Source organism: Poecilia reticulata, linkage group LG21 (assembly GCF_000633615.1).
Source record: "Poecilia reticulata strain Guanapo linkage group LG21, Guppy_female_1.0+MT, whole genome shotgun sequence".
NCBI lineage: Eukaryota > Metazoa > Chordata > Actinopteri > Cyprinodontiformes > Poeciliidae > Poecilia > Poecilia reticulata.
Genome location: NC_024351.1, coordinates 25,674,946 through 25,702,080, shown reverse-complemented (window position 1 = coordinate 25,702,080; position 27,135 = coordinate 25,674,946). Strand labels below are relative to the sequence as shown.

Genomic DNA, 27,135 nt, shown 5'->3' with positions numbered 1-27,135 from the left:
AGAATGCTTTGCGCTATAGTCTGCTTCTTGTTTTTGGTTTGGTCTCCGGTCCACTCGGCATTCACAAGCGCTTTCGACCCGTGCCGGAGTTTACTTTAACCAAACCGAGGTTTGTACCAGAGTTTACGTTTTTGGTCCGCATTATAGTTCGACTGGACAATCACACCTCCCCAAACAAAGTGGACTTTCTAGGCAAACAAACTAAAGTTCGAGTAGATTTGACTTGATTCTTAAGACATCATATGCCAGTTATATCTTGCCAAACTGAAGACCCACATTAACCTATAATTTCTTACAACTCAGATGTAAGCAAAGTTCACTTAATCTGATCCCAAAATGCTCAAAAAGATTTTAGAAGAATCACYTTAAAACCAAATGAAATCACAACCATTCCAAATATAAAAATAAATTAATACACGTTTTTCAAACTGGGACCTAAACAGATTTAGGTCCCAAACTGGYTAAACTATTCTTGAGTTGATTTACAAGAATTCAACAATATTATTCATATCCGTTTTATTTGACCTGAATAAGCAGTGTATCTCTGTCCCAGATGGCTTCAAGCTAAAGCACACACAGCAACACACACTCCACTACTTCTGCTCCAGATGATACTGCTGATATTTCATCGGGTCAGAGGAGCTTGCGTGCCGGCCTTTTGGGCAGAGAGCCTGTCGAGTCATATCTGCCTCACTGGCCTCCACACACTGCGGCAAAAAAGAAATCCCCCCCGCTCCGCATACTTCACTAGCTACAGCAAGCTGGACTCATTTAAATGACCTATATAAGTCACGTGAAAATTCAGTGTGTCAGAGAGCAGATGTGTTAGTCTGGTAAGTAGGAAAACTGAGTTTAGTTGAGGCTTGTGCTGAATAATGTGTTTGTGCGTTTGCTGTATGGAGAATCTGCCATTWAAAGTGACATATGGATGCCTAAATGAGACAACCTGAGTGATCCAATAGTGCGTYGATGAAGCAAATATGACTTTCGCATGACAAGCGCTTAATGAGACAGATCTCGTCATATTTGTTGCACTGAAWAACACATAGGTCTCAAGACCAACGCTTGACTCATAAATGTGCAAAAATGCTATTCATCCTACTTGGCGGTACACATTTTTTGACTTGTGTTAGTAGCATCCGTTGTTTTCTTTCACAGTGGCATGAGCAGAWAAGATGTTTCAGATTATTGTGATAGAAGATACATCAAATCTCACGGGAGGTCTGGAAGAAAAACAGGTCGTCAAGGGCAAAGTGGACACAGAAACCTAACAGCAACAGCAAAAATGTCAGTGTGAGAGTCACTAAATGTGTTTCTATCAGTGTTGTTTAGAAGCATTTTGAAGTATCGCATTAGGAAAGCTTGATGGAAACAACAGAATTTGAAAAGACCTTCTCAATTTTGCAACAAAGTTTTTTGCGCTGGCATTTGGTGGYTTTTGGCTTTTCCGGAAGAGAAAATACATTTTGATGTAGCAACRTTTACCTCACATGACCTAACAGCTGTTTCCGCTGTGGGAGAGCATTAAAATGTATTTTTTACATCTCMGAACAGCAAGTAACCACACCAATATTAGTTGACACGTCATAACAGTTACAACTTTCCTGATAGCAACACATTCCATGCTAGCCTGGTTTTATTTTAGCCTCTCACTAACTTTTGCCCGTGGTGTATGTAATGCATCAGTTTGCATCAGTTTGATGACAAGAAGCTTTCTGGAAATCGCCTATGCTGCAAACAACTGTCCTCCACCGCAAGGAGAGAAGAGTCAACCTGAACGAATTCATTTTATATTAGGAATCATGGCCATCCACTTCCTCCACTGCCATTGCTTAAACTACAGGTAGACTACAATTCTATAACAGGGATGAAAATCAACGTCGTCGTTCTCAACTCCTTCTGTTCTTTGACTGGTCCAGTTGGAATTCTACCAGATGTGAAGTGAGATTAAAATTTAGCAGAACTGCGTATGGAAGGCAATGACCAGGCTAAGTCCATGCTAACCTACTTCCTGTTTATTACAGCCACGCATAATCTAAACATCTGACATGTTTAGATGTCAGATGTTTAGATCTTTGCGTAGCATAGCATTTGGTCTAAACCAGTAGGTGGAAACATGCCTAGTTTTTGTTTCGCAAAATTTTAACAATATTAGCATTTTAGCTTAGCATGAGGTTAGCATGAGGTAGAAACTTTGATTGGGCATGCTAAAATTTGCATGCCCAATCAAAGTCTCTACTTCATGCTAACCATGTCAAGCTAAATCACTAATGTAACAATCTATGTATTTAGTAATTACTTATATCACCATTTTTGTATAGTTGCGACKACTTTTTAAACGTATTAACAAACTTTTATCCAGAAATAATGTGTTTTTTTAAGTACATTTTAACTTTTCAAAAACCACACTGACATAAACAGACCCAAAACGATGCCTCAGCTCCGTACCCCGTACTAGTCTGCAGCAGGACTTAAAGCAGGGCGGTGTGTGCGTCAGCATATTAACAAACACCATTCAGTTGAATTATTCACGACATAGTCCTTTCCCGTTAATTTAGGAACACACAAAACTAAATTGATGAAATGTGTGTGCAGCTGTGTGGTAGCACAGCAGGCGCTGCGAAACTCCAACCAGGCAACAACCCCCTCAAATTCTGCTCTTCGCAATCAGTCCCAGGCTACCCCAGCCCACCCTGATACTGCACACAGCCGCGTAGTCAAACACATGGCTCCCCGCTGGCTTTGGATGTGGAACTTGGCATTATTAAAGGTGTGGATGTTTAACGAGGAAGAATGGTGGGCAGGTACAATGTTGTTTTTCTTCACGTTTCCCTCCGTATCTTTCTTTGGAACTGTATGCCGTAAATAACACAGCTCAAGACCACACCCACCGGATCTTCTCCTAAGGGTATGACGGTGCCTTTGTGCTGAGTTTTACTTCCAGGATTAATCTGCTCCCTCGAACACCGCTGGTGTTTTTCATAAAGTACGATGTGAAATACGTTCTCTAGCAAAGACCCAGAAGGAATAGTTAATTCGGGACCAATGTTTACACACCCAGGGTTCTGGCGAAACTATAATGGGCATGAGAAGGAATAACAGGTGAAAGACACTTCACCCGCCTCGCCTGCTGGTGGTGGTTAGAGGATCCGGTGATGCTGGTTGTACGGGAGCCTCCCTTCTGTCAAACTGTCCACGGGCAGCTGTGGCTAAACAGWAGCTTACCACCATCGGTGTGTGAATGTGTATGAATGGGTCAATGAGCTTTGGAGTCCTATGAACTTGATAAAATGCTATACCAGAACTGAGCAGTTTCCCATTTGGTGTTTAAACACATCCTACTTTCCAGAAACACACTCAGGTGAGGYTGTTGTACTACACCTGAGTGTAGTGGTTGCTAGAAAACTACATGGTTCCCGTGACAACATAGAGTGACACAAACGTCAAACAACAGCACGTACTATATGATCATCAGTATCTGTAGTTACACTACAATTGCCATTGGCCACTTAAACCAGCCTTTATTTGGCTTTGCATTTTCAGAATTTCCACTCACACCCAACACACCCAAATTATTATTTTTATCACTTTTTTTCATTCATGTTAGCAAGATAGCCAGGGCTGTTACAAGTTCAGTAGGTTATCAAATTCGCCAAAGATAATTTGTGCAGTGTTCATCACAATGTCTAAAAAAGTTTGGAAATCAAGGATAGTTGTCAAATATAATCAATTTGTTGCAAAATGTSATTTTTGTTCAAATCAAAAACCCATAAGCACTAACCCTTCAGTAAAGCAGATAACGAGTTAATCGARCAAAAACATTTATAAACGTGACTTGGAATATAATTTCAAAATCTAACTTTATACGACAACCTTTTTAATCAACCATCAACCAAACAGATTCTGCATTAGATGGCTACCCTTGTCCAGTTGCKATGGAGCCTCAAGATATAACTGAGGAGAATCAAATGACAACATTAATGTTCTTTTTTATTACTATATAGCTACAATAAGGAAGGTACACAGAGGAAATTAACATATAATAGTAGATTTTAGTTGAGGGAAAATGCTCAAAAGTTTCAGGGCTTGTAAACTTCTTGAATGTAACCTTTATGAGACATTTTTGTGATTCCTTTTGTGTGACGGCTCCACCCTCATCACAGCAACACAAACCTGGCCCAGGGCCCCGGAAAGCCCTGCCTGGACTTACTGTGGAGGAGTAGCATTTTTCACCATTTCCTGGCCGGCTCTGAGCRAATGCCAAGCGGTGCATGTGTGTGATCCATGCTTGAACATTTCCCCTTCTTTTCGCCTTTATTGCCCGACTGCTTTAACTGCTCTAGTAAAGGTGGATTACAACCTTCAAGGGGAGCCAGCCACGCACCTTGGAAGGATTAAGAAGCAGTTTCGTTTTATGTTCCAGAGAGTAAATAGCAGCGTAAACTAGCTGTTTGAGTTGCATGTGCATACATATAGCTCCACATAAGTGCATGCATATGGGTAAGGCATTACTCATCATGAGAGAACACACATCGGGAAAACACACATGAGCGCAATAAAGAGAAAGGTTGAGGTGGAAAACAATTCTTCCAAAGCTTTTCTTTTGCTAATACTCAGCTTTCATTGAGACACAAACACATTTCATCGGGTCACACTTTCAATATTATGATCGATACTATGCAAGGGTTTTAGTACTTGTTGATATTTTTGCTGATTTTTTTTCCCACTTTACACAACATATTTTATCACTATTGGAAAAAGGTAGACTAACATAAATTGTTGCTTGATTGAGAAGTGAAATGGAAAACGTGTATTAAATAGTTTTTTWAAATAAAAATCTCAAAAGTGATTCAGACATTAGTCAACTTCCTTTTATTCTATTGCCGTGTCCACACCCAGCCACATCTACATTTGAGAAAATTCTGTATTTATTCACTTTCTTGCTTTGACATGATTCCCAATTCCCGTGTTTTAGTAACTTTATTACTAAAACACGTGCTAAAATGCTACTTAAAAGTAGTTAAACCTGCATATCTTTCGACACAAATGAGCCTCCTGGCACCGTGTTTAATTCCTAACAGGAAGATGTTGTTTTGAAGCACTCTGATTGGCTAGTGTAGGTTTTAGCTTTGTGCTACGCTGCCCCCTATGGGTTCAGCATGTATAAAACAATGCTCAGGGCGGATTCGTGCAACTGAAAACTTTTCTGAAGCCGGTCCCATGTGTAYGATCTTATTTCTTTAAACAATGTCGCAGAGATATTCATTTTTATAAAGACCTGGCCAAGTGTGTCAAAGCCATAATAACTAAATAAAGTCAGTGCAGCCAATATTCTGCCACCTAGTTAGGAAGAGAAGGCTGCATGTGTAGACTTTAATCTCAGTGTGAGAAGAAAGCTAAAGGACAGTCAGCATAATGAAGACCAAGGAACACATCACAGAAGATCCAAAAGAAAATAAAAGAGTATATTGCCGCTCTACCCAGAAATGGCTGAGCTGGACTAGCAAGCTGAGGAAAGCAGGAAAAGAAAGCATTAATCAGAGAAGCAACCAAGGCAACAATGGTAACTCTGGAGGACCAGCAGTTTCTATACAAAGTGGAACATGCCTTACAAAACTTGGAGTTCATATTATGGGGAGTTTTTGAATTAATTTGAACAAATTTTAAAGAGTATGTGACTTTCCTTCTGCTTCGAACATATGCACTACTTTGTCCATCACATAAAATGTGAGGACGGTAAAATTTGTGGTTTGTGTATATATTTTAACAGTGCACTGTAGAAGSAACTCTAAACCATCGAACACAATCAGCACAGCAGAACAAGACCGGAACCGAAGTTCTATTATCACTGTGTTTGGTTGTTTTTTTTGTTTGTTAGTTTGTTTTCTGTTTTTTTTTTTTTTCAAATTTCATACATCTTCTTGCAAAGCAAAACTACAGCAAGGAAACATATTATCATTGACATACATCAATAACACTCACACTGACACACACCACCGTACTGTTTGGTGTACTGTCATCATTGATTTCCCTCCATATATCTCTTTGTTGTTCCGTAAGAGACCCGATCGACCCAATAATGTGCCTTGCCAACCAAACAACTACCCTGGTTCAGCTGAAACCAGATTATTCCAGTTCTCTGTGGGCTGTCACTGAGGGAGCACAGTGTGAGAGAGGCGGGTGGCTCAGCTTCATCTCATCATCTTCATCAACAAATACACACACACACACACACGTACACGCACGCATCCATACACACTAACTTTCAAAGGGGAAACCTGAGTGTATTAACCGAGAGGTGTCCCCTTAGTTTTGGGTCACCTCTCTTTGTCTAAGAGGGAAACTGAGACCTMGGCRSTGGAGGAAGCATGTTCCCCACCTGTTGATAGAATGTAACAGATGTAAATACATTTTAGAAGAGAAACAGTGAGTGTAACTGGAAAAGGAAAGAAGGAAAGAATGGTGTGCAACAGAAAAAMCAGACAAAAATAGAGCAATGGCAACAGAATATTGGAGGCTATRAGAAGGAGACCAAATAGGAAATGAGAATCAGTAGAACTGGGAAGACTTTATAAAAGAAAAAAGTAAGAGGACCGATATGAAGGTGATGGAAGCAGAAAAGAAAGTTCATGCTGAGGTGAAATTTGAGAACTRAGATCTGGAAGTGAACCTGAGTGTAGACTAGCGGTTCTCAACGTGGGYGGTACCGCCCCCSAGGGGGCGTTCAGAGGTCGGCAGAGGGCGCTGGCGGACATTTTTRCAAAAGGGGGGCRCTGGGATGCCTTTKGGGGGYGTTTAGTTGAAGGWAAACKTWACACCTTAAATGCACAACAATGCCAGTTTAGACTTTGAGCAACTTGGTAAAACTGTATTTTGTAACATTAAATCATGCTTGGCTGCAACTGTATCATGGCAGCTCTTCTTCTATTCAGTGTTTGTTAGCTTCTGTTAGCTTCTTGGCGCAGCTCCGTTCTCCTGCTACTGGTAGCTAAAATAACGATACCCTCACTGTGTATCCCTGAAAAATGAACCCATTTAAATAAAGAAATCCCTCCATGGGTGATACCACGATAGAGAGCGTTCATTTTATAGCGTTAACACCGGAGCTGTAAGTGGTCCGGTATGAAACGGGGGTGATAGAACAACGGTACCACAGCACTTTTAAATTTCAATAACCAGAATGCAGAAATTGTTTCCATTGTTTTAAAAGGTTTATGTCAGTCTGCCTTTTCCCCATCGATACGCTTCCCGTCCGCAATGCACCTTAGGGGCTTAAAAAAAAAAAAAAARAAGCGCACATTGCGCAAAACTCTGAAACAGGAGAAGCGGACAAAAAACGGAGCGACGAACTAGATGTGAATTATGGCATAAAAACAGAGAATCCGATGCTGAATAGTGAAAAAATCAACACATGGTGTGAAACACATCATGACTATTATGTGATGGTGAGTGAAAATTACTGATGGTGAGCGTGAATAAATGATAAAATAAATCTAGCAACAGGAAAGCAACTAAAGTGGACATAGCATTAAACTAGGAGAGGATAATACTAATCAAAATAAACTAAATGGAAATGAATGAAGAACAAAATGCAAGAATAAACTAAGAAACTAAAGTAAATACAGAGGAATAAACTGGTATGGCAAGACCTTTCGAGCAATAATTAATACAGAGGACTGTATGGCAAGAATAAACAGACACTATTTCCAGATTAAAGGTAAAATAATATTGTTGAAGTGCCATGGGTTTGTTGAGACCTGGATAAAGGCTAAGGGGGCGCTGGCCCGAAAAAGGTTGAGAAACACTGGTGTAGACGTTGAGAGAGGACAGCAACAGAAGGGTGGTACAACAGGGTCATGTCCTCATTTGTGTAACCACCGCCCTGTACAACATGTGCTCAGGGGTACAATTGATTGGATTAGAAGCTAACAGCMGTTCAACACATCAACAGATGGTTCCACATCAGCAGACGCATGTCATGACCCTTGAGTGGAACCGCAAATGTGCAACAAGAATTCAATATTTATTCATGAAAGCTAAAACTGTGAAGCTGATTAAGGCATCAYTGGTGAKATTCTGTGAACGTCCCAACAGTGGAGTGGTTGATACTTGTTAGACATGTTCCTATCCATCATCAGCACCAACTATGTGAAAGGGAACTACTTGTACCTGTTCCGTGTTTGSCAYACATATACATAAATATTTACACATGGCTAAAAAGTAACCCATCATAGTTAAAGCAGTAGGCTAAATGCTAAAACTCAAAGAAAAAGTCACAAGCTTACCTTGGCCATTGGAGTAGTAGTAGATCCACTTCTCTCTGGCCTGTGTTGGAGTCCCAGATGTCTTCTTGTGAATTGCCTTCTCCACGATGCTGCTTGGGTCCTGCATTGGGCCCTTCTTCAGCACCCGAGAGCTCCTCTTGACGCTGCACACCACGATCACGACCAGCACCAGCAGGAGCAGCAGAACTATCATCCAGGGCAGGTGCTCGTTGATGTCAAAATGATCGTGCATGGTCGGCCTTGGTGACCCCCTGCGGTTGGGCCTGTAGTAGTTGGAGGCTTCACCCGCATTCCCCGAGTTAACTACGTTACTGATGCCTGTTCCAACCCTAACTACTTCTGGKCCTACTGGATCCTCCATTCTTGGTTTATTTGCCCCAGGCTCAGGATCAGCATCAGACTCGCCCAATTCTTGCTTGAGATCCATGGCTTGCTTTCGAGCCACCGACAAGGGAGTCCATGACACTTCCTGATTTGGTGGGGTGGGGACGCCAGAATGGGTAAGCATAAACTCTGCTCCTCCGTCTTCCCCGCCTGCAGCTTTCCTCAGTTGAATGGCTGCTGACTGGCTCAAGGGATCTGTGATGTTTGACAATGGATTTGATGGAGACAAAGATATGGTAAAAAAAAAGATGAGGAAAAGGAACACAGAGCTGGTACATAAGAGATAAGAAGCAACAGAGACACAGACATAGGGAATTAAATTCACTCAATTTGAGATATGCTCACCCTGATCATGAAAACAGAAGGTATTACAGGAGGAAATCCTCATCCACAAAAACAATCTGGGACACTAGCATGGTAACCAGTGGTAGCTTCTTTTCTCCTTTATCTGTGTGCGGCATTTACTTAGGAAGAGCCTAGTACTTCTGAGGTGTTGAAATGGTTAGCAMCATATTTTATAAAAACTAACCAAAAAAATGAAACGATCAATAGGGGAAGAGTGCTGGTGCTGGATAGAACTCACTCTTGGTTATAATCGATTGCTCGCATGGATCAGGGTTCCATAGTGATATCTTATGTTTTAATAGATTAGGTTAAGCATATGTCCAAATGAGTGAATTTAATTAGATTTTGTTTTACCCGTTACAATAAATGATAATTGAAATTGGCCAAAATGGAGAGACACTCTTCGATCATGCCAGATGATATTAAGTTTAGTAACTCAGCAATTGCCTAATTCTCTGCAAGTAAGCAAGAGAAGTTTGGGGATATCAATTAACTGACATGACTGTAGAGCAGTGGTCTCAAACTCCAAGAGTTGTGTCATTCAACTTTTCAGCCCAGCTGGTACCAATATTAGCTCATTAGCAAAGCTCTGTAGAGCTCGGCTTCATGCTAGTGACACAGTTCAGCCATTTAATTCTAGTGTGTAGAACATCTTCACTCCAGTCCAGTAGGTGGCAGTAAATCCACCTTAAGTAACTTTGCCAACCACAGATAAAACTTAAAAGAAGAGAGASATCTAGAGGTTGCAGGACACCAGCCCTTGAGGACTGGAGTTTGAGACCACAGCTATGGAGAAATATTTGATAATCAGGAAAAGGTGTCACTCTAAAGGTTAATAAAAATACTCAGGTAGGGTGTTGTGCTTAAGCGACATTTGATTGGTATAAAGCGACCCTTAGCAGCAATTGAGAAAGAAGAACATTTCCCAATCTCCTATTGTCCAGTTTTGGGGAGCCTGAATATTTTTTTTTGCCCCTGGTTCCTAATATTAGCYGGTGCAAGTTGTAACTTGCTTCAAAAGGTCTACATATTGTATGTTCAGAGATGGTTGCACATAGCTTGGTTTCAATAGTGGTCATTTAAACTACTGCTATCTTTCTGCTATTTTAAACCAGTTTTGCTCATCGCCTCCTCAAAGCAGCAAACTATGCCACACTGAGTCAATTGAAACCTCTTTTTTCTTCGTTCTGATGTTCGAATTGAGGTGCGTCAATACATTGAGTTCCGTTAGTGTGGCAGGACCATCACTGCAGAGTAAAAAAATGAAAAAAAAAAAAAGATAACTGTAATGCCAATGAGATTGTCCCCAGAAGTTAAATTTGGAGATGACAAAACACAGGCGTCACACAAAATGTGAACCATCAAGCTGAGCTGGGTTCCCTGGACTGTAAGGACCCTTAATCTCTGCCTGCCGACATTTCACAGTCAGCGCTGGATGCATCAGTTGGGTGGGGGGCAGTTAGGGTGATGTGTTGCACCCAACACCAACAACAGCTGCAGAGTTAGTGTTCTCCAGGCATGGAAAAGAAAAAGTGGTTTGTCAATGTCAKAGCGTCACTTCCTGACATYGATTATCGATGCGATCTCCAGCACCTCCCTGCTGCTTTCTGTGCTTCAGCACCCCTAATGATGATGGGATCTGAGTTGCATAATCTCTAAATTGTCATTCAGATGTGTAATAATCCTATTTATCCTCTCATCAGCAGAACATTGCCCAGGTGTGACTCTAATCCCGAAATTAAAACTAACATTTTGACCAGAACTCTAAAGCAGGGAGAGAAACYGCTCAGTGACAAACACAGGGACACAGAAGGTGTTGGGGCATTTCAGAGTCTTTGGCTTTATACAGACACGCTTCTGAATATGTAGCTGGCAAATGTATGACAGGCTATGTGGCTTGATTATCTTCCTAAYCAAAAATTGTAAGAAAAAAATGGATATCAAYTCRATCAAAAGAAGTTGTTGAAGTGAAAACCAGTGTGGCAGATGTCCCATAAYGGAGAACTTTGCATTAATTGTGCCAGCAGTGTAAAATTAAGTAATTTCTATTTATTGGACAACTGCATGGCTCCAGATTTATGAGTCTCAAAGGTCAAAGCTAAGAGCTTTTAGTCCAAATTGAGTCTACTGACACTAATCCTATTAGTTTTCAGGGCTAACCACATAAATATGTCAATAAAAAATACCTTTGGCTTGGTATTACTGTATTGCTATTATTATTATTATCATGAGTTATATGTTATGCTGCAGGCATTTATAGTTGACAGGCAGAAGCGTACATGCTGAGCATGAGCATATGTCTAAATGTGACTGAAAGTGTCGTGTTTAACAGTTTGACTCCAAGTGGACTAGAGAAAATTCATTTAAAAAGTGCATCTAATGCAAGTTTTTAAAAATTATGGAAGTTAGTTGCATAATCATTCTATAGTGTAAAAAGATCAGTTTGGATATATATTTAAGCAGTAAATCAATCTAATAAACTCATCCATGATGGGTTGAACAAACAAATCTCATCACCAATTTAATTTGGAGCGGTCAAAGCGCATATCTTTTTCGTTCTTACTTTTCTTTAATCTGCCACTGTGAAAATTACAGTTGATTTTTCAGAATTAAACTTTAAGCCGTCATCATGCATACATTGGTTTTTAATTTTACTSGAGCTGATTATTTACACAGACAGGACATTGGAGGCACCAATCATGTTTCGACTTTTACTTGTTCTAACACTATTTTAAGCTACAAAAGATTCACTGATAAGCTAATTGTTTTTAGCAMAACATTGCCAGACTCCAATCAGATTGGGKKTTTTTTAATATTGCTAACCCCCAGAGGGTCAAGAGAAGCAGCTTTGTCGTCCGTCAGTGTTGTTTGCGAATGTTGATTGTGCGTCAGATTTAYAGGTGTACYAGAAACACAATACAAAGGTTCCTACACTGGGCTTTTGTACGTAAACGACCAAATTTCATTAAAATAATTGTTAAATTCCATGTATTTAATGAATTGAAATCACCAAGTTAAAGTCTCGGCTCTAGCTTAAATAAAACCTGAGGGGCCTGGAAAAGCCTGCAGCCCACACTGTCTAAGGTGGACATAACAATCAATGCAACATCTCTGCTGAACATTTCTGGTTGCTAGGAGATGTGTGATGTAACCTCCAATTATCCAAGTTATAGAAAAAAAAAGGAACACAAACTGACTTCCTCTACGGAAACTTTACAACTCAATCTAATCTTCCTCTCCTTCCAGAATGAGGGTGACCACCCACCCCTTCCTCTACCGTCGGTAAATAGCAGGGGTAAGCTAACAGCCCCAACCACTCGCCCACCCCCCACCATGGTTCTAACAGCTCAGACGGTGTCAAATTAACTGGCTCAAAGGCCATCGATCCCCTGCCAACACAAACAGCAGTGACAGTATTATGGCTGTGGGGGGTTTAGTGGAGGAGAGGTATGCTAGCTATGGATGGTTGATTCTGAGAAATGACTGCTTGGCTGGCTCAAACGAGCATGACGTAAGAACGGGTAAGGACATGACGAGTCAGGCAAACAAACGGGAAAATGTAGGGGAACTACCGAGGGTTTTTTCTCTGCCAACAGGAGAAAAAGAAAAGAAGARAGATGAAACAAGAGGACAGAAATAACCTTGAGTCCCCTTGAAAATGCAATCATTCCTGGCATACAGGGGCAGCCTGCTGTTTCCGTGCCAACAGATATCCCACCTATGAGAATTCTAGCCTGGACGAGACGGGGGGGCATTTGTGCAGTGAGGATGCGGCACTTCAAAAAAATACATAACCTGCAGCCATGTAACAGTTTCAACAACGTTTCCACATTTCTTCATGTGCACCCACAGGCCTAAATGTGCTTTGCTGGGATTTTATGTAATAAACCAACACAAATTAGCTCATACAGAATTTTAWACTTTTTTTACTAACAAAAATGTGACATATATTTCTATGAAGCCCTACCTAAGTCAAGACTTTGTGAAGTCAGCTTTAATTCCAGCAACARCTGTCGGCACTTGCCGGAATGTCGCTACCGGTTCACAGTTGGACACGGAAGGTTTTTCTTTTCAAAATAGCTTCATGTCAGCCAACAATTATGTAGAGAATACGCAAGCATCTATTTCCAAGTCTCGTCGCAGTTTTTTCAGTTTTAGGTTTAGACTTTAACTGGGCCATTTTAACATATGAAGAGGCTTTGATCTAAAACACTCCACTGTATGTTTGTGATTATTTTCTTAGTGGTAAGTGAACCTTAAAACGTCCACTTCTTCAAACAAGTTTTCTTAGCAAATGCAGTCTCTTATGTTTCATGTCATTCCTCCTCTAGGGATTTGATTTTACTGAGACAAAAAAACAGGAAGTTCATCTGAATGGGAATTCTTCTCAACAAAAGAGAAGTGCATTATGGCTGCCTCACCTTTATGTTTATGTCCATTCAACAATGGGGAGACCGATGACATCATCGTCTCCTGAACAAACACAGCCTGTGCAGGCCCCAGTGGAGTGGTCGGGGGGACAGATGGCAAAGTGGCAGAAGGGGGTCCACACACGTTATCCATCTGTCTTGTCCCTGGTGTCAACAGCAGCCTTGCCAGAGCTTTGCAGTCTGTGTGATTTGTGCAACTCATGGCACTGGATTTCACCTGAGAAAACGTGCCCTTCATGCACGGCTTACAGAGAACGTCTTCCTTTTCATTGCCGCGCCTTTTCACCCGGGTCCCCGGCGGGCACAGGGAGTGGGGCTTGCACTCCAGACCGCCGCCCTTCAACAGGAATGTGTTGGGCGGACAGGTGCAGACTCTGTCCTGGGTGGCCGTGCACGGCGCCTTCTCGATGAAGCMCGCGGGACACGGAGCCCGACAGCGGTGGCATTGCTGGACGCCGTTCTCGCCCCGTGTGAAGGTGCCACTGGGGCAGGGGCTGCACTCCCTCACTGTTGTCGGAGAGCAGTGGATGGAGACGTAGGTGCCAGCTGGGCACTTGTCACAGACCAGCTGGGTGCCAGAGTCCTGGTCTGTGTGCTGATAGTGGCGTGGAGAGAGGAGGGGCTGGTCGTCTGCGGTGGATGTGGTCAAAGCTCGGGCTGAGATGTCAGCCACCACCGTGCACAGGAGCTGAGAGGAGAACAGGAAACAGCAGGTAAGTTGGTTTAGAATAGCGATTCTCAACGTGGGCGGTACCGCCCCCCAGGGGGCGTTAAGAGGACGGCAGGGGGCGCTGGCGGAAATTTTTCCAAAAGGGGGGCGCTGGGATGCTTTTGGGGGGCGTTTGGTCGAAGGTAAACTTTACACCTTAAATGCACAACAATACCAGTTTAGACTTTGAGCAACTTGGTAAAACTGTATTGTGTAACATTAAATCATGCTTGGCTGCAACTGTATCAATGGCAGCTCATCTTCTATTCAGTGTTTGTTAGCTTCTCTTAGCTTTTTGGCGCAGCTCCGCTCCTGCTACTGGTAGCTTCACCGCATCAGGTAAAGCTACCAGCTACCATCAGCTGGTTACACCGGCTGATGACGTTACTGTGATTCACTTTGTCTGGTACTTTTGTACATATGTTTTGGCAGTTCTGTGATCATGTCAAAGCAGAAACTTATATTAAAAAGTGCTTTATTTCCGTTTGAAAGTTGCCCGCTTCCATGGAAGGACAACAGAAAATCCCTCTTATAGACATGTATAAAATCACCATACCCTCACTTTGTATCCCTCTGAAAAATGAACCCATTTAAATAAATGGGTTCCATCGTGGTAATACCACGATAGAGGGCGTTCATTTTATAGCATTAACACCRGTGCTGTAAGTGGTCCGGTATGAAACGGATGATAGAACAACGGTACCACAGCACTTTTAAATTTCAATAATCAGAATACCGAAAATGTCTCCGTTGTCTTAAAAAGGTTTATGTCAGTCTGCCTTTTCCCCATAGATACGCCCTGCACCTTAGGGGGTTAAAAAAATAAAAAATAAAAAAAGACGCGCATATTACGCAAAACTCTAAAACAGGTGAAGCGGGACATAAAACAGAGCGGCGAACTAGATGTGAATTATGGCATAAAAACAGAGAATCCGAAGCTGAACAATGGAAAATCAACACATGATGTGAAACACATGACGATTAGGAGGCGCAGCAGGTCTATATAAAGATATAATCCATGTTTCTGTCTCATATTTCTATGGCATTAAAAGGACCTGAAACTTTTGTTTTTCCACTGAAAGCTCTAGTTTGAACAATAAATGCCATGTGGGTGACGTTTTATGGATGATACTCTGATGTCCCATTCTCCTGAAGGCAGCACAGAGCTGCACCACCAGAAACCAACAGAAACACCGAAGAGAAGAAAAACTATGATTAATGTAGTTAAAGTTCTATCCATGTTTTAATGTTGCAGAGCTCAGTCATTCTGCAAATAGTTCAAAGTTTAAACTGGCATGTTGAACATCTTTTATCTGGTCAGTTTGTGGAACATTTACAACTAGAAAATGGCACAAAATAAGAATATTTTTTCCACTCTGACTGGCTGCTGTTAGGCCTACCAATTTTAACTTGAATGTTCATTGCATTTTTCATAGACACCTGTGGAAATAATTTCTATTCACATGGCTTTTTTGTTCTCTGGGAAATTATTTTTGATGATAAATACAGAAAGAAGAATAAAAATCAAAACATCTACAATAGTGATAGTAATATTAATAATAAAATAATGGTCAGTGCAAAGTATCCTACAAATTCTTTGGTGGGGGGCGGTGAGRGACCTGGATAAAGGCTGGGGGGGCGCTGGCCCAAAAAAGTTGAGAAACACTGATTTAGAATATGAATTATTTTCATCTTGCTTTGGCAGGAACTTCTGACATCTGCTTTCTCTGTTCGGGTGGTAGTTGAAGACATTAGTGTCAAAGTTACTAACATCACTTTTTGGTCCTGATTTGTCTTAAGTGGCTGCACATGTAAAAACTGAAAGGTGTTAAGTTACAGTTATATCCTGAAGCCTTTGCCATCGTAGAATTCCTCATAATGAAACTCATTGACTCATCCTGAGACTCAACCAGCACAGAGTTTGTGGGTTTTTTGTCACAGCTGATGATTCATCCCCTAGTGTAAGCTGTAGTTGTTGCTTTGCCTCCACAGAATGCCCTCTCACCTCTGCTTGGAAGTTGTCAGCTKCCTAGATTTGGTGGAATGACACACACCTCTGGSTTCAACATCACAGACAGACTGAGTCATGCATGTGTMACACTACCTGGAACACGAAAGGCACAGATCTTCCACTCTAGAGAAACTTAGTGCAACGTTTCATAGCTTTTTTTAAGTTTTAACTCTCAAACTAAAGATGGTAAAARCTGCTCCACACGGTAAAGCTGTGTGGTTTAAAGAGTGTAATGCTTTCTGAAACAAATGGATCATACAACCTGAACTACACCAGTAGAAACTGTCGTGTAATGTATACGTACATAGCATGAGTCAGTTAACCAAAGTGCCTTTCATAGTCGTAAACTGAGGGTCGGACTTTCTGTYTTAGGATTTGCTGCAGGTATTCCAGTATTCTGTTTCTCCTAAATCTTTTTAGTTTGGGAACTTTGTRGTGGTGCAGTTCATGGCACTGCTCCCCTGGTGAAAGAAGATCCTGGGTTCTTCTTTGTGTGGATTCTGCATGCTTAACCATACATGTTGTCTATGGCTGTTGRTCCTTTGAGTCGATGGGCTGCTTTGTGATAGACTGGTGTACCCGATGCAACCCTGGATTGTTGAGCAGATATTGAAAATGGTTGGATGTTTCAGTTGTACACCATCCGACAGGACAGAACCTTCTAAAGAATCCCACTTTTGTCTCGCCAGTCCCCTGAATATGTCCCCAAAGATCATCGGATGTTTTTTTAGCACATGTGCAATGGGACAGGGTGTTCTTTTGAGTCACTAGTGATTTTAGACTTGGAACTCTCCCATGATGCTATTCTTGCTGCTGAACACTGACATTAACTGAGTAAAGCGAGGCCTGTAGTGCTTTAGGTGTTTGTCTTTTATGAATTCCAGGATAAATCGTTGCTCTCCTATTGTCCAATCCAATCAAATTTGACACTGTATGTTGACAGCACGCTCTGATGTTTATGGATGAGGTTCTGGGAATGAACACAATGGACTGAATGGATGTTGTGGTGATAAAAGGGCAGCAGACTGGTAGATGAAGGGACAACCCTATCAGCTCTGAAGGTATTACTGGTGTTTCTGTAATTCCTAATGGAGTGATGTTGTTAGGCCCGCCCAATAATCGGAACGTTCATTATTCATACATGTTTTTAACATGTATGGATAATGGCTCTGACTCTGGTTTACTAGAGTCCCAAAGCTTTCAAAATGGCTTTTCAACCCCTTCCAGGCTGAGAAGTGACTGTTTCACATAGGCTCCGGTTGGTCAGCATAGCTAAAATTTCTTTAATATAAATAAAATCATATTTGGTAAAGTGCATATTTAGTCTTCGAAGCTTATAGTTGTTTTACAATGACAGTTGTTTCCCATAGTTTTAAGTCTTTTTTAATCTGTTAAAGGGCACATACCTTCCTTAACCCTTTTTAGCCAATTTGTATACCAGTCCATGTTACTTGGACACTAAGCCTTCACTAGAAATATTTTACACTCACATGGGAGGTGAAAGGAYAAATCTGAGGTATGATTGGAAATATTTTTTAAAAAGTTATTTCCAAAAAATCAGTCCTTATAGTAATTACAGAAACACCAGTAATACCTTCAGAGCTGACAGGGTTGTCCCTTCATCCACCAGTCTGCTGCCCTTTTATCACCACAACATCCATTCAGTCCATTGTGTTCATTCCCAGAACCTCATCCATAAACATCAGAGCGTGCTGTCAACATACAGTGTCCAACTCTGTTGCGTCACTGATATCAATGCGTTCATTCACATCCATGTTCAAAGAGAAAAACTTCTGGCAGGGAGCACGTGTCATGGGAAAATGAGAACATTCTGCTGGTTCCAGGGAACAATGGACAATCTGCCCCAGCTCTCTGCTGGTTTAGTCTTCAGAATGACCTCAGCTTGACCCTTACTGTTGTGGACTTATTTACCAATCAGTGTGAGTTTTGAACAAAAACCTGAAATAAAGGATAAGTGTTCTATGTTGGAAAAGGTACTAAATACCCAAATGTTATTCGAAGGTCAATGGGTAAATGTGGAATAATTCTGATTTTTTTTTTCCAGTACAAAGATATGCTGTTGATCCAAAAATGTACACGCCTGTGTTACATTGGTGTCATCAAAACTGTCATAAAGAAACACATATTTAAATTTTAAGTACRCACTACGCACATGATATTCTTGCAAATCCGTCAGCATTGTGTCAGGTTCTTAGCAGCCATTTTGTTCCATTTCAAACTTAATCGTCCTGTATTTTCTGTAAATAAAGTTGGCAGACTTCACGGTGCCATGGTCACTGCTGTCACCATAAATCTCCATAACCAAACCGCTAATTTTTCCATGTAGAAATATATTGATAAATTACCAAAGAATGTGAATTTACAATAATAAGGCAATTTCATTTTTAGRTACAGTGTATGTCTCAGACAGCAAGGATATGCTRTYTGTACCYTTYTYTTGACTGATACYTTATAACAGTGATGCTCCTCTGCAAACTGTCCATAGAGGATATCAGAACAAACCTTCAGGGAGAGCAGAACTTTGACTACAGTTCATCAAATCAGCAAAGCATTCACTTAAGGGTGTGCAGACTTGTGCAATCAGGCTCCTGGAGTGTTTTTATGTTCTATATTTTCAGATTTCAGCCCCAGAAGAAAATACTCAATAGTTATTTTAAGACTGAGACTGTAGGGTTAAAAGGCTACTGATTGGTACAGGTCAGGACTGCATCTTTTGGGCTTTCTAAGCAGACAGATTCCAGACGCCTCAGCACTTTTTAACCATATGGTGCTAAGCACTGTGACAGCTGCTACTCAGCATGTTAAGGGAGCAGTGTGATGGGCTAATGGCAGCTAAATACCTGCTCCTAATTGGCTGCTTGTTCATAACTGTGTCTCCTTCCTTGTGTGGTCAACAACTCCCCTGCCGTTATCTAGACTAAAATCAGCCCTGCCATTTAGAAAAAAAAAAAATGCAAAGCCATCAAAGACACAAAGCAGATGAGGAAACAAAGTGCAGTACTAGCATTTTCAGACTACACACACACACATTTAGAAAAATGCACACACACAGCATGGAGTTACTGTCTGGAGCCAGTGTAGCAGCCACCTCTGCTGATCAGCACTACATTAATCCATTTCAGTCCTTCTGCTGCCAGGGTTGGGCCTTTCCTGCCAACTCCTCCTCAATCCGCCTGCACCACTAAATACGTGATCAGTCTGGGGCACAGGACGGCCAACCAATCAGAGACCATGATTCAAGGTGGGTTAAGCCTGGGGACAGGGCAATTTTATTTACCCCGACCTCAACCATCCCCTCTGCATACAAAATTGACATGCATGAGTTATCCTAAAGTCTCTGAGYCCCAAGTCCAAACTCGTTCTGTCACAGATTCAAAAGAAAATGCAGAAGTATAGTAAAATTAAACGAATCTCTGTGAGGTCTATAGTTTTTTGTGACTCCGCAACAGTGGGAATTCAGATAAATTCAACAAGTACCTGCATATTGTTTGTGTGAGCGCATAATGGTAAGTATATTGAAAATATTTCTCAAAAAATGGTCAAACTGAAAACATTGTGTTTCAGTAAGTGCTACCTCCCACCAGCAGGTGGCAGTAGCTCTTATGGGCTCGAAAGGCAAAGTTTTTCCACTACCCGTGGTAAAACCCAGCATAAAAGTAACAGCTGCTCTTTGTTTTCTAATGTTCCCTAAGGGCGTTTTCACACCCAACTGTCCGGTAGCCTGTGGGGGCGCTGCAACAAGAACCAATGAAGGAAACGACATAAACATTTCTCAAGAAGAACTGAATGGAACATCCTTCTTCACGACATGCAAACAAAAATTAATTTGTAGGATTTCTCTTTTTTCTTTCTCAAATGACCACAATCCATTTCTTCCGCTAGCGCTATGTACACACATTTGTTTTGGTTGTATTCACCCAAAATGCCCTGCGCTATAGTCCACTTCCTGCTTTTGGTGCCGTCTCCCGTCCAGTAGGCGTTCACACAACACAAACTACGCCAGAGTTTATTTCAACCGTGCTGAGCTATAAGTTTGTATGTGGAGAGAGTTTGGTCCACATCTGAGTTCGATTAAGCATTCACACCTCCAAAATGAACCAGAGAAATGGACTGGAGTTGGATTAAAGTGGACTAAACAGGGGTGGGATGAATGCACACCCCACCCCAAAAACAGCCTTAGAGAACCAGAAACTGAACACCTGTAAAAATGTTGAAAGGACATAACTCTAACTGTTCTCTGTTTATTGACTTCTGAAGGCAGTTGGTTGTACTGACTTTTAGTTAAGGCTACCAGTGTGAATACGAATGCATCCCACACTATTAGAGCTGGACTTGTAAAGAAAAAAAAATCAAAAATCATCTATTATTTCACAGTGAWGTCGTATTTTCTGTTGATSTATCTTATAATTTCCTAATAAAATGCCTTGAGGTTTTTTAGGTGTAAAGTGACAAGCTGTCATACGGAAGCCTCTTTAGGTTTCCTGTCAGGACKTCCTCATGAAACAAAAACAGCCACAGGTTCACTCAAAGCCTGTCAATAAGGCAGGAATTCTCAACCTCCAGCAGCTGTTACAGTGTGATTCATCCAGCGACATGTCCAGCTCTCCATCTAATCGCATGTGAGCATCGGATGCCAGGGCAACACATGATTTAAACATAACCCCAATTGCTTCAACTTCCTTGTTTTTTTTTCTCTGACAGTATAAAATAGTCTGAACATTTCCGGCATGTGATGGTCTGCCAAAGCAGTACGCATACTTCATCACGCAATGTTTGTTTTGTCATTCTGTCAAAAAATGCTGAATCGTGTCCTGCATTTGATTAGAATCGGGGCCACAGCTTCTTGGCTGGAGCACAAACCCTGTGGAAGTTAAGGACAAGTAAATCCAACCAGCCGACACATTAGATGAAGAACAGACAGCCGCGAATATGAGCGTCTTAACATTTCCAAACATTGTCCTAAAATAAACCGCTTGCAGACGCCCATCACCACAACCAGCCTGCCACTGACAAGATGTTTGTCTGTAAGGCGTTTGATATGGTTTCAGTCTTCTGACCTCTTTGATACRAATTTTAAGTCAGCATTAATGCATGTTTCCCAACCTCCACTGAAATCCCATGGAGGTGTACACCCGGGATCCATTCTTGGTCATCCTATCTTTCCATATTACCTCCTTCAATTATTTTCTGTAAAAAATAACCGTTTTTTTTTGTTTGTTGTTTTCTTATTTTATTTTTATGCAGACAACTATCAGGTTTATCTTCTGCTGAAGCACATTGCTCTATCAAGCTGTCTCTTGGATTGCATTGTTGACAATCTGAGACAGATGGTGCTATCACAAACAAGAAAACACGATAACAAATTTGGGTGTGACGTTTCTTATTTTTACAGACTCACATTTCCAGAATTCTCAGTCCTTTTGAGACACTGAAAAAAATCACTGGGTAACTTACAGTACACGTTTATGGCGATCTGAAGATGCCATGGTTTAATGGACGGACGGACGGATGGATCTTTATAGCATTTTCCCACATTTATTCATACCAGGAACACACCAGAATATAGTACACCCCCAGTATTCACAGGGATTAGGGCTACAATAATAGATAAAATGCTAAAAACTTTGTGTTTTAATAATTCAGACACCAAATATACCTTAATCTGAATATAGAATATTATAGATATGCTCTGTGGAAGATACATTCCACAGAATATGAACAGAGCCAATGATCCAGCTTTAACAAACAGTTCAAGAATGAAATTCCTACAAAAAGCTGCTACTTCTGTTGTTACTGCTACTTCATTAACAATATATGCCGAGTCACGTTAAGTACTGCAAGTGGCTGTTTAAAACAAGTGAGTTACATAAAGACGAGTGTGCATGCCATGGGTGGAACGGCTCTGGCAGACACTAGGATGTCATTACTGTTAAATTAAAGCATGGCTCACTACACAACCAGTCAAATCAAAATCACATCAAAAGTACACACATAAGTACTTCCACTAATACACACATACACGTTTGCCTGGCACCTGTTGCAGTGTGTCCCCGTGCTATCGTCCAGCACAGCTGAGAGAAAGAGGCTCTGTTTAGACTCATTCACACTGGATTTATCACTGACAATAACTGGCGACGATTATCTGTGGAGATGTTTCCACTTCTCTGCTAATGACGGAAGCTGGGAGCTCTGCCAGCTGAGCTGTGTTCTTCCTTTGTGGTGAAAAATGACGTCTGAACTGTTAACTTTGATTGTCCGGGATTTCTTTGTTGAAAAATTTCATACACTTTGAGTATGTTGGAATTAAAGTCACTGCATTAAGAGGGTTTTTAAGCATAAAATTAAAGATTATAGACAAACCGAAAACTCAATTTAGAGTCAGAATTTAGCACTGGCTGTTTCCTGATTGGCTTTTTCAAATTTTGTGACATTGACAACTAGCCTGGTTATTGTAGCCATTTGATTGTCATCTCCCATCAGTTCTTTGTCTGGGATTAGTCCCATTGAGCTGGATTTCTCAGGCTTTCTGCACCAGTTTTTTAATTGTAGTCTGCTAGTTTGGCAACAGCAATGATGGAAGTGGACAAAGCAATTCAGTCTGGAGACAGGCACCAGCCCCACTGTTAGCCTGAAAGGTAACGCGACTATAAAAAATCAATGGAGGGATTTCTAAACACCACAATAAATAACCCATCAAAACACAAAGCTTAACTTCTACTCATTTTGTTATGCCACATCTGTATTTATTGGGATTTCATGTGACACACTAAGGTAGTCTGTTTTGTAACATGATGGTCATTTCACAATGGAGTCAATGTGTTCAGGGCGGACCGAGTATTAATTTTGAAAATCGCATGTAATTCTCCATCCACTTCATCCATTATGTCCTATATTGTGTTGATCTGTCACATAAGATCCCAATAAACAGGTAAATGGGTGTGAAAGCTTCTGCAGAGCAAATGCACATCTTTTGCCTTTAATCCATTGTAAATTACTGTCACAGATTCGTCATCAACATATGTTTACCAGTAATGTCTGTCGATGCATATTCAACACATACCAAAGATGACCATGGCAACRCATCTAGATTTGAGAATAGCATAATCAGTACTTAGATGCACATTTGTTTTACGATGTATATTCAAATACTAACCTAACAGAATCTGTTTAACAAGAACGACAAATAATGTATTTTTATATAATGAATATATTCAGAAAGTAAGGCTATCTATCACCTACAATTATGATTGGATGTCATTCAATCTATCAATCTATGAACTTATTTAGAATGACTAAAATTATAATGATTTTCTTTTTTTTATTATTCCAATGAATCCAACAAATTCTAGATCTGGACAATAAACAGTAAACATATTTTTGCAGCCCTTTCTGGACTGATTCTGGGTAACAATAGAATGCTGGCTGCCCTTTCTTTGTCACCAACTGCAAACTTTTTTCCCCTTTTGTTCTGTTCACCCATTGTTAAATTTCCACCTAAGAATACTTTTTACTTACAATAAAATAAAATAATATCTTTTTGCCCATTTATCTCTCTTTTTTAAGCCATTTGACAGTCATTTCAGTCAACTGATTTCAAGTTGATTCAGAAATTTTTCACAAAAACATGCGCTGCCCCTTTAAATGGAGAACCTGCCGAAGCAGCCCCTTAGAATAAACAATGAAAAGCAGTCCGTGGAGAGAGTTGGGTGGATATGTGATGCACTCACCACGGCGGACACATGGATGACAGACATCATCCTGAATCAGAGAGCACGGATGAGAGTCGAGCAAACGTCCTTGTCCAAGTTGTCTGCTTGAGTAACACTTCTCATCTCTAGATGTTACTGATCATCATCACCATGGTTCTCCTCAGCACACCGGAGGAGAGGGAGCTGGTCGGGGCTCTGGGCTGCTCAGTTTTATACTCTGTGTCTCCGGGTGGAGCGGGCTGAGGGCTCGATTCACTCAGGACGCTGCGCTTAATTCCCATAGCGATGATGGATGCCGCCTCGCCCCTGCCGGTTCAGTCGGTGTGCAGTGCGGCTCGCTGCCCGCTGCAGACCTCCACAGACAGCGCAGCGCTGACGTAAAGCAGGTGGGCGGGACTTAGCGGGTCGTCTCGCCAATGGCAACTCCGCGAGGGGCATGCACGTGCGCCGAACCGCAATTGTGAATCGAGGAGGGAGGAGAAGACAATCCCCCGGTGAGATCTGTAATGTCATGTCCTCAGTGTGAGGAGACTGTGGGATGAGAGACTGACACTGTGTAACAGTCTGAGGCCAGGAACTTGTAATAAATACTTGTCCCAATCCCATTAGTCCCATTCGGCTTGTTCCACTGGTAGTCAAGGCTCACGCTGTTCAACAAATCAAAATCCACCCTCTTTAATTCTGAAAAAAGAGATATAGCCTATGTACGTACCATTTGTAATGTTACACGGTCACACTTTTAAAAAATTAACATAATATTTTTGATTATTTAGCCTGTCATGAAGAGAAAAGAAAGGATGTTCATTTTTCAAAGTCATATTGACCTAGCATTGATTGTCAGTAAGCTAACTTGTATGTTAGCTAAATATTTGACTTGGGTTAGCTAAATATTAGCTAACCCAAGTTAGCTAATAACTTGGGTTAGCTATTAGCTAACCCAAGTCAAATTTGGGTTAGCTAAACCCAATATTAGCTAACCCAAGTCAAAATTKATATTAGCTACATATTTAGTTAGCATGCTAAATATTTAGTTTGAAAACTAAATACTTAGTTTTAAAAATAAATGTTTAGTTTGGAACATAAATAATTTATTTGTAYATTAAATATTTAATTGTGGAACTAAATATTTAGTTACCAAAAAAGTCAAACTGGTTGGAGACAGTTTCTTGACTGACTGAKGAACACAATGAACACCTTAYAGCTAGAGTAATCTACTTCTCTACAGCGAAACTATTTTTGCATGGTCACAACTATCACATTTTCCTCTAATAACAAAAAAAGTGGCAGCAAAGCATTTATTTTATTTCCACTAAAGCTGATTCCGATTCTATATCCAGCTTTAACAATTGCTTCAACCTAACCTTGCAAGGACTCAGGCAACTCTGTCCTTCCCCCTGTAGCTAATGTTAGGTGGATAGGCTGCATCCTCACACTCCATTCATTAGGCTTTGCTGAGTCCTATCAATCATACAATCATATTCAGAAAGACTTGTGTTTCCATTAAATCAGACTGATAATATTCCCTAAATCATCAATTAGGAATTTATTATGAAAGCTGAAGCAATTTTAGAAAATGCTTACTAACATARAAACACACATGCATGAATAATTTAACAGGTCTGTTGACTGCATGCTTTAAATCTCCTGTTTACAAATAGCCTGCAAATCTCTATTTGCTGCAGAAAGGGGGTCATCTCTATCCTTTGATAGGATTTTTATGTGTAACACCCATGCAGTGAGCTGCTTCTATGCACTGAGAGCCCAAAGTCATTTAGACTGTGACAWWTATGAAGAGATAACAGGATTTTTGTSTCTTGATCTATCACAAGACAGCTTCATCGTGTTAACCTGATATCTTGTGGTGTCAGAAGTCCCTTCACCTTATCATGCAACAGATCGGTTCTCAGATTGGGGCTGACTGGGTAAGGCTCTGTGTGCCATTAAGTTGGCATTGTATAACCTGCAACGTGCGAGTGGTTTAATTGGAACACTGTTCAGTTTCTCTCTGCCKTATATTTATCRCCAGCTTTTCAAYTACAATCATRCATGAATAGAAATTGTATTTTCTCCYAAATTTGATCAAGGAGATCAMAAATCATTTCAAAAGTCAAGCAGTGACTTTTGAARTGAGACATGTGATTGGGTATTCTGCTTTGAATCAAGTCCATATGTGATAATAAATTCATAACAGATCGGTTYAGTTTTATCTCAGGGCACGACTGGCATTAATGTCTTCAAGAAATGCCCTTCAGTCTTCCACGCCCTTCGTCTTTCTCCATAGAGTTTGTATGTTCTTCCCTTTGCATGCATGGGTTTCTCAGACAGTCACATCCAAAGACACGTGTTAAGTTAACTGGTTACTCRAAATTTCCSTTAATTTTGAGAAACCATTTGTTTCTCCTTTTGTCTTTATGTTGTCCTGTGATGAACCCCGCCTCTCRTCCAAAGACATGCGCCGCCCCCTCATGATTCTGCCAGGACAATGGATGCATATTCCAGAGAATATTTCTAGTCTTTTTAACCCTTGTATGTTGAAATGGGGTCCAACCGACCCCACACACTTAAAACCTGTTTMATTTTCCATAGACCTCTACATTTGCCTCAGTCCTCACACGCACAAGGTTTAAGTAATTCATTGAGCAAAGATAACACAAGCTAGCCTACAAGGCAGACAAGAGGTACGTTTAGATCAGTGGTTCTTTGCCTTTTTTGAGGTACCGAACCCATCAGATTCATTTGCGCATTAAATGAACCCTTCTGCAGTGATAAATAAAATGATTTTTTTTTAATTCAAGACATATGGGTGACCCAACTAGAGTCTAGTTGGGATCCAACTAGAGTCTAGTTGGGTCACTTTAAGAAGATCACCAAGTCTTCTTAAAAGGTAGAGTCTCTGAGAACAGTTCTTCAACATATAGTCAGTGTTTTCAGCAAAGTTGAGCTGACTGTCCAGGAACGACCCAAGGTATTTAAAATATGCCACAGTTTCAACAGGTTGGTAATCGAGAGAAACTGGAACCACTTTAAGGTTTTATTTAGGTCATTTAATTAGCTCTATATTCTTAAGAGAATGAAAAATTAATAATAAATAAGACTTTGTGGTATTCTGATTTAGTAATGTAATTATATTAATTGTGTTACCACCCCCACGCCACTAGAGGCAGTAGCAAGCCCGAAAAGATGCAACTCTGGAGCAGATTTAGAAGTACACCGAAAGCTGTGAGCTTTSCTGAAGTAATTA

General features: G+C 40.8%; 1 protein-coding gene across 1 annotated transcript in view; it reads right to left on the bottom strand.

The window, feature by feature from the left end:
* The window catches only part of tnfrsf21 (tumor necrosis factor receptor superfamily, member 21), a 40,312-nt gene extending 16,062 nt beyond the window's left edge, over positions 1-24,250 (bottom strand). The window contains exons 1-3 of the mRNA XM_008398608.2: positions 23,913-24,250; positions 13,436-14,132; positions 8,286-8,864 (exon numbers count right to left, since the gene is read on the bottom strand). Coding sequence (XP_008396830.1) covers positions 8,286-8,864; positions 13,436-14,132; positions 23,913-23,942 — 1,306 coding nt within the window. The 5' untranslated portion in view covers positions 23,943-24,250. The remainder of the gene's footprint in view (positions 1-8,285; positions 8,865-13,435; positions 14,133-23,912) is intronic.
* Positions 24,251-27,135: the final 2,885 nt, after the last annotated feature.